Here is an 8,294-nt window from a genome sequence, read left to right on the forward strand (position 1 = left end):
ACCCTAGAAGGAAAATCCCGGGACCCCCCTAACACCATGTTTCCTTACTCTGCCAGCTTCTGACCCTGGCACAGGACAGCTGCTCTTCCAGCCAACACAAATCCACCCTGGAGCTACTCTGTGGATGCCCTCCCTGTGCTGTGGTGCACATTCCAAGGCAGGCACGGGCCCCACCAGACCTTCATGTTCTGTTCTAGGGGGCTCAGTGCCTGGTGCTGGAGGCTCTCAGTGGGGCAAGTACAGCCCTGAGAGACACTTCCAGCAGGAGCAGCCCTGAGCTCACTTTGTCCTCAGACATCCCCAGCTGCAGGTGCCCCCTCTCCACAGTGCTGAGGGACATTCCCTGGAGCAGTGTCAGGCCCTTTCTGTCTCAGACACCCCCCACTGCTCATTTCTCTCAGCATTTTCTAATTCCTCAAACCTCTCTGGATGGGTCCCAGTGCCTGTTGGACTCTGCAGGTGGGGGACCAGGGATGGGTTTTCCCTGAGTCCTTGGTCCTGGAAGTGAAACTCATGGCTGTTACAGTGCTGCTGCAGGACCAAACCAGACAGGGTTTATGAATACCAAAGTGCTTCTCTGACACTCTGTCCAAGCAGTACTGGAACAATGATGGGACAACAGAGCTGTTAGCGACCCTGTCCTGCACCCTCACAGGCTCTGTCTGGTCTTTTCCTGGCAAAGGTTCATCTAAATCTAATCCAACAGAAACTTGGATATGGTGGTCCCATGCCTGAAGTTAGGTCTGCCCTCATTAGTATCTCCTAATTCAAGTGGAGAATTCTTAATTTCTAACACCTAGCCTACTTCTCCTTTGCTTCCATTTAAGTTCATTGCTTCATGATCACAGCAGACAGATCCACTGATGGCTTTGAAATCCTGTTTCTGCAGGATCAAAGCATGGCAGTACAGACAGCCAGGCAGCACAGAACACATCCTGACAGGTTCAGCTTCCTAGCAGGTGTGGGACCTTGGCACCAGGACATTGCCTTAACTCCTGACTAATGACTGTGAGTGTGGTGATGATTTAGGATCAGTTCTCCCACGTGCCAGGTCCCTTCTGAACACCTCTGTGCAGATCACAGGGCCTTTATCACAGTGTCATTGGGTTTAATTTTCTTGCATCCAAGAGAAGCACTCCAGGCTTTCCCTCTCCAGGCTGAGTAACCTGGTTGAGTGGAAGGTGTCCCTACCCATGGCAGGGGGTTTGGAATGAGATGGGTTTTAAGGCCCCTTCCAACCCAAACCAGGCTGTGATTCTATGATAAGCCTCAAAACTCCAGTTCTGGCACCTGACATGGGATTTCTTGGGTCTCGGGATAAAATCAGAGGTACAGAAGAGATGTCATTACTGAAGAATGAGCTCAAGCAAGCATGTTTATTGGATGCTTTATCAAACACTGCAGAGAGGCTCAGAGTATATGGAAATTTGGGGCATGCAGCTTTTTTGCTTTCTGTGAGTTCTCTCTGATACAACTCCAGGGCTGTGTGTCTTCCTCCTACAGACAAGGTACACGTGGAATCCACAAATTTCATAAGTGTTTTTTTAATTCTTGATTATGAACACAATAACAAGGAATCATTGGCAAGCACAGGGGAACGGAGCTGAGCAGAGGAGAATCTGCAATTGGAGTGGGGGATTGTAAAGTGGGATTTCATTAAAGCCCTGCTACCCTTGTGCTCCTCACCCTGCTCCAGAGAGGCTCACACTCTTTGGCCACACAGAGCCTTTGCAGAGTGTCCACTGTGGACAGGAGGAGGAAGAAGCACTAACAGTATGAAGCTGGTTTAATGAGGATCAGGGAGGATTTGCAGTTCCCCTTGCACAGGTTGCCCCACGACATGCCGCCCTTGTAATTCAGCCGCACCGAGTAACACGACGAGTACCACCACCCTCCCTCATAGCTGTAGGCACAGTTCTTACTGTAAGTGTCCTGGTCCTTGTCCTTTGTAGAGAATTTCATGTTGTCGTGCATGCTATTGGGGTTGTCCGAGGTCATGGCATCCCCAGCTGTGCCGTTGTAGGAGCCCAGCCTCAGCCGGTAGCCGTGGGACTCGTCCTCCACGCTGAACAGGTTGTAGTCGGCGAAGTTGAAGTTGTCAGCGGAGTCCTGGATGACAAACCTGACCTGGTAGACCTTCTGCTTGGCGATCTGGTGGATGTACTCAGTGCCCAGCCAGTACTCGGTGCGCACGTTCCCAAAGCCAAACTTGTAGGTGCTCCAGGACTCAGCCCAGGTGACGGGAGTGTCCCTCTGGTTCCTCTGGATGACGGTCCAGCCCCCGTGGGTCACGTTCATCTCGCAGTACACCACGAGGTGGTGGAGCCCCTTGGGCTGGATGATGTAAACACCACTGTGGCTTCCACGGGGAATCTCACTGCAGTCCTTGGGCCAACCTGGGGCTGGGAACAAGTATTGTTGTAGGACAGGAAAGAAAGATGAGAGACTCCAAACATTTCAGAAGGCAAAGAGCATAGAAAAAAGGCTTTATTGTCTAATTCTTACTACCTTTTATAAGGTGTTCCCATACACACTTAACATGATTGGTGAATAGGAACGACACCTCTCTAATGCCACGGGTTAAACTAGAGAAACGGCAAAAACCACCTGGAGAAGGATTCTTTTGAGAAAGGAGAGTTGTTTGCCAAGATTGTTTTGAGAAGAAACTTTCTTGAAAAATCTTTCCTTGGGAAAAAGTTAGCAGCTGCTAGCAGGATAAAATCTCTCAAACCCAGAAATATCAGGCCCACAGACAAGAGCTGCTTATTAAATCCCCCTAAAAGTGGGGTATTTATTTTGTGTCTGCATCCTTTTGCGCACACATTCCTAGCCTGTGCTCCTGCCATGAGCTCACAGGAGTAAATCAAAATCTTGACGTGATCAGTGTAAGAGTTGAGCTTCACATCTTCCTAAGACTGGGTTCAAACCGGTGGGGGCACACTGTGGAAATGTCTGGTGAGACCAAGGCAGGCATCACTGTCACCCAAGGACCCTCATCCAGGGTGGGTTCAGTCTCAGTGATCTGCCTGTCTCATGCAGACGATATATGACCACAGACAAATGCAAATCTGGGGGACAAAGGCACTTGCTGGCACAGCACAGAGGTTTAGTGCTTTGCCCCAGAGAGAGGGTGGTCATGACATCCATATCTCTAACAATTAAATCAGCCCTTGGGATCTCAACAGGGAAAAGCCATTGTTATTCCCCAGCCTTACCCAAGCAGCTCTTTAGAGACTTCCTGACTTGTTGGATTTGATTATGGCCTTTCCATGCTCCAGAGTGTCTGCACCTCATACAACAAACAGCTGAATGTACCCACACACTGCTGGGAAGGAATTTGCTCCACTCCCAGTACCTCGGTCACCAGTTGTCCCCACCCAGGTAGGACCTATCTTTGGCCTTATGGGCTAATGCTGACCCAGCCAGTTCAGTAACTCTGCCACATCCAGTCTTCTCATCGACTGCAAAGTGAAAATAGGAAATATGACCAGTCACCACTCCCCAGTAATGAAGCATCACTTTCCAGTTTGGACCTTTATCTGGAAAATTCCCCATGCAAAAGCACCTCATCAAGTACCGAGCCCAGGACACAGCAGAGTCCCCTGAAGTTACTGAGCTGTGGCACCTCTGCAGCCCATCAGAAATTTTCCGTAAGACATGGGTAAGCTGTCTGAGAGCTCTTGGTGCTCTCAGACCACTGTTTTCACCAGTGGTGGTGAAACCTCCCAGGCAGATGCAGACTCACCGTGGCTCACCGGCGGGTGGTGGGCGAGGTCCCTGGCCTGTCGGACATGTCCATCACCATCATCTAAATTAACACAGGAGACAGCAGTGAGTGTGGAGAGTAGACATGGCAAATGCCTGCTAGGAGAGCTCAGTCTTCTCCGGATGATATTCCAGTTTTTTCTGTTGCTGTTCTTAATTCCAGAGGAGTTTACCAGTTTCAGACATCAGCAAGTTGGTAATTTGGGGGAATTTACATGGTGTTAGAGTGAGGCTGATGCTTTCTTGGTGGAAAGGATTTGGGCATACTGTGTAGGGGAAAACCCCTAATGGTGGTGGAAACACTGGGAAGATGGTTGTTAAGAGTGCAGCAGCAGCAGTTAGGGACTTGGGGAGAAGAGGGATTAAAGAGTGGGGGAAGAAATGTGAGAGCAGACACAGGAAAATTAGCTCAGGTGTCAGGAATTGGGAGAGGTATCTGCTCAAAAGGGAATTTGAAGGGTGTTGCTGGAAGAGAGGATGGTTACGAACGAACAGTTAATGCAATTCTTTTACAAGGACATCTCTGTATCCACTGATGGCTGTAAAACAGAGGGATGAATCACAGGCTTATAGAATCACAAAAGCCATTCCTGTCCCCTCTCTAAAACAGACAATTAACCCTGCAGCTGCTGCTCTGACATCCTCAAATACCTGCTCCCTGCTTTCCTTCTCAGCTGGCACTTACCTCCACCCTTGTGAAGTGTTTAACTCAAGCCTCTTGCCCTCTGTATAAGCCCACTCCTGACACAGTCTGCCTGCCAGACTTCTGGCTTTCTGAATTTTGATATTGACTTTTTTTTTTACTCCCTTTGACTTTTGTTACAACCTGAGCCTATGTGGAGTGGGAAACACTCATGTGGCATGGTCTGGAGGACTTTCCTACCATGGCATTTACTTTTACTGCAGCCATATGAAGCTGTTCACTCATGTTTGCGTGGTAAGGCAGTCTGCCTCTGCTCCTTTCTGCCTTCATACCCCATCCCTTTGGAAGCACTCCTCTCCAAGTCAAGACTTTGGAATTCTGACCTGTCTTTTCTGGTATGCCTCCCTGCTCACCCAGCATGAATTCATGCTGCTGATGTTTTCAGAGCACGCTACCAGTGCTGTAGGTGAGAGATCACAGAATCACAGAATATCCCAGGTTGGAAGGAAACCACCAAGTCCAACTCCTGGCCCTGCACAAGACATCCCAAAATCACACCATGTTCCTCAGAGCACTTGTGGAGCCCAGAGCACACATTCTTTCTCTACTCAGACTTGCAGTTCTTGCTGAACTCTTGTCTCAGGCTCTGGTCTCAGTCACGGTGCTCCCTGTGCTGGCAGTTTCCTGACAGGTGATGTGAAACCAGCACCAAACTCTTGGACCTTGAGCTCTTCTGCTGAGCACACTTCCTCCTCCCCTGGAAGGGCATCAGCTCTCTCTGTTGTGCCACATCCCACCCACAGCCCCTGGGTTTTTTCCCAGGATCATTTCTTGAAGGTTTCCTCATTCCTCCAACACACCCTGGTAGCTGTAGGTTAATCTGTGCCATCACCTGGCTGATTGCCCTGTGCCAGTGCCACTGCTTAAACTCTTTGTATTAACTTCATTTATTTCCTCTTTTTATTGAGGTCTCCCTTGAATTCAGTTCTCCACTGACCTTGTGATTTCCAGAGATGGGAACTGTTCTCCATGTCCTCAAAACACACTGTGAGCATCTTTAACCCTTCTTCTCCAAGGAAGAGCACATGGCCTACAACACTCTGGGTTTGGTCTTGCTGTCAGTGAGGCCAAATTGTCCTTTGTCCTGGGATCCTGTGAGCTCCGAGCTTTGGGCTATTCTTCTGTCCCTTAGGGACAGGAGAACTTCATGCCATGCAGGAGATGAGAGAGCCAGCAAGCAGAGGGGGACCCTAAGGTTACTCCCGTTCCAGTAAGACACCCTCAGATCAATATTTAGTCCTTCCTTGGTGTGACAGAGGTGTGGGCAGGGTGGTGAGGATGTCGTTTGTCGTTGTGTAGGACCTAACTGATGAGGACCTTGTTTTCCTCTCCCTGTTGCAGGGCCATACTCACCGAGCTGGGAGGACTCTGGGGGAGCATTCATGATGTCATCCATCGTGCCATTGAGGAGGTACAAGTTTCTTATGTCAACATCAGGAAAAGATGCTGCCAGGGCCAGCAGGCAGGTCAAAAGCAGGAGACAAAGGCACTGGGTAGCTGAAATGGGAAGAGATTGGAAGAAAGAGATCAGAACTCTTCTATTGGAAAGCCACTAATCCCACTCAGAGTAAAACAGGAAAATAAAACTCTGTGTAGAGCTCCCCCAGAGCCATAAGCCCCACGCAGACGAGTTCATTTAGATGTGCTGTCATATACACATTATCAGGAGTCATTAGCGTTGGCACCTGCTGTAGTGGTACTTGAGACCAAAGAAGTGCCAAAACCTGGTCCAAACCCAAAATGTCCATAATCAGAAATCCCTGTAACACTCAAGACTCAGGACTAGACATAACAAGCAGGGTGAACACAGAGGGAGGAATCCCCTTCCTTCCCAGCTGCCATCGTGCTCCCATGGCACATTCATGTGGTTTGAGCTGGGACTGCCCTGGGGCTGTGGGCAGTAAGGCCCTGGGTGACTGGGTGGGAACAAGCCACAGGCAGGGCTCTGTGTGTGTGCAGGCAGCATGACAAAGATACAGGCTGCACAGACCTTCAGGAGTCAGAGTGGCCCTGGGGTGAAATGAGCCCTTTCTGTGGTTATGTTGGCTATGTGGCTACTTCAAGATTTCCATGTGTGGACAGCTGGTCTGGTCTGCTTTGATTCAGAGCACGAGATAAAACCAGCACATTTCTTGCAGTATTCAAGCTAAGTAAAATAGCAGAAAGTTTGTTATGATTCCTGAAGAGTGGGGCATTGTGGAGATGCCTGCCCATGGGGAATTCTGTTCCTGATAAGACACACACAGCTCACCTGGCAGATTATTGATGTGAACCCCTCACTGTTCAAAACCAAGCAGAGCCAACATCTATTGCATTTCCCAGGGTTGCCTGGGTTTGGCACCATTTTCTGGGATGCCTGAGAAGGAAAATGATCATGGATGCCAGCCTGGAACCACTGTGTGGAATTGCAGCCACCCTAGAGACAAACACCCCTTTCTGGAAATGCTCAGACATGTCCGAATCATTTGTGCTGGTTACAGTTTTACAGCAAGTCTTTTAAACACACTTCAGTCCAACTGATTCACTTCTCCGTTCCTATATAACATTTGGTGTGCTGATATACTAGGGACATGTTTAAAGACATTTCTCCTTGAGGCCCCCAGGGAAGAAATGCTCCCCCACTGCCAGCCCTTCCCCTGGGACTGGTCATGAGAAGTCTGCTAGGAAGGAGATGCAGGAGGAGGATCAGCCTCTTGTGGGTGTTCTTCTGAGGACAGCAGAATGTGCTTTTGAGCATCTGACCTCCAAATCTGGGTACCTGTTCAATATCACACATTCAGCAGGAAACTCTGAAAAAGTCCCTTTTCTAGTCTAGAGTATTTAACACTTTCCTTGGAGAACTGGAAATTGCAAAGAATGGTAAATATAAAACTTTTTAAATGGTCTGTGTGTCACTCCAGGGCTACAACCTGGAAAGACCAGAGCATGCAGGCTCCTGCCCCAGCTCCCAGCCCAGGGCAGAGCAGGCACAGACAAGGCAATGGACTCAGTACCAGGATATCCAAGGTGTGGGGAGGACAGACCCCGCAGCAGACAAAGTGCTGGGGTACCCTGTGATCTGCAGTCACACACAGAGCTGCCATCCCATCCCATCCCATCCCATCCCATCCCATCCCATCCCATCCCATCCCATCCCATCCCATCCCATCCCATCCCATCCCATCCCATCCCCGCCATCCCATCCCACACTCACCCATGCTGTCTCTGTGGGCACCCTGTGGAGCACAAAGCTGGGTGGTTTTGGCCAGGCTGGAGGGGTGTCCAGCCTGAAAGTTATAGGCTTGAGCAGGTGAGGGGGTGGAGGCATGAGACCCAAACCTGGGCACTTGTCCTCAGGTTGGCAGCAGGACCAGGGGCTTAGGGCTTATTTGCTCTTCACCATCAAGTGACCAGTCCTTGGACAAGTCTGTGTGTCACACAGGTGAAGAGCTTTCTTCAGAGGCAAAGCAAATAATTTGGTGCCAAAAAAGCAAATGGCTTAAAATAACCATAATTCACTGTGCAGTGTTTCCCCAGGGAATGACGTTCTTGGGGCATCTCCACAGAGCTCAACTGGTGAGTAAATACCCAGATGGCTTTCACCTCCAGGATGGAAATCAAACATCAGGTGTAAATCACTCCCTTCAGAGTTGACATTGAGCTCAACAGCCCCTGGGAACCCCAGAGACCCTTCAGGGGAGAGGTACTCCAGTGTTCCTGGGAAACTGTGCCCTGAACTTCAGAAAGTTCCACTCCAGTGCCTCCTGACACCCCTGCCCTGCCACTGCCACGCTGCCCCTTGTGCAACACACACTGTGGTCACCTCGGCACCGTGGTGGCCCTTGCA

The 8,294-nt window shown here is 49.8% G+C and overlaps 1 protein-coding gene across 1 annotated transcript; it reads right to left on the reverse strand.

Moving 5' to 3' along the window:
• Nucleotides 1-1,357: 1,357 nt before the first annotated feature.
• Nucleotides 1,358-7,766, reverse strand: LOC136299968 (fibrinogen-like protein 1-like protein). The gene is made up of 4 exons (XM_066202020.1): nucleotides 7,662-7,766; nucleotides 5,822-5,965; nucleotides 3,746-3,808; nucleotides 1,358-2,402 (listed from the first exon to the last, which is right to left on the reverse strand). The coding sequence occupies exons 1-4, from the start codon at nucleotides 7,663-7,665 to the stop codon at nucleotides 1,768-1,770; spliced, it is 846 nt and encodes a 281-aa protein (XP_066058117.1). The 5' UTR covers nucleotides 7,666-7,766; the 3' UTR covers nucleotides 1,358-1,767.
• Between the last annotated feature and the right edge of the window lie 528 nt (nucleotides 7,767-8,294).

Source organism: Chamaea fasciata, unplaced genomic scaffold, assembly GCF_029207755.1.
Source record: "Chamaea fasciata isolate MVZ Bird 193981 ecotype frontalis unplaced genomic scaffold, bChaFas1.0.hap1 SCAF_21, whole genome shotgun sequence".
NCBI classification, from domain to species: Eukaryota; Metazoa; Chordata; class Aves; order Passeriformes; family Sylviidae; genus Chamaea; species Chamaea fasciata.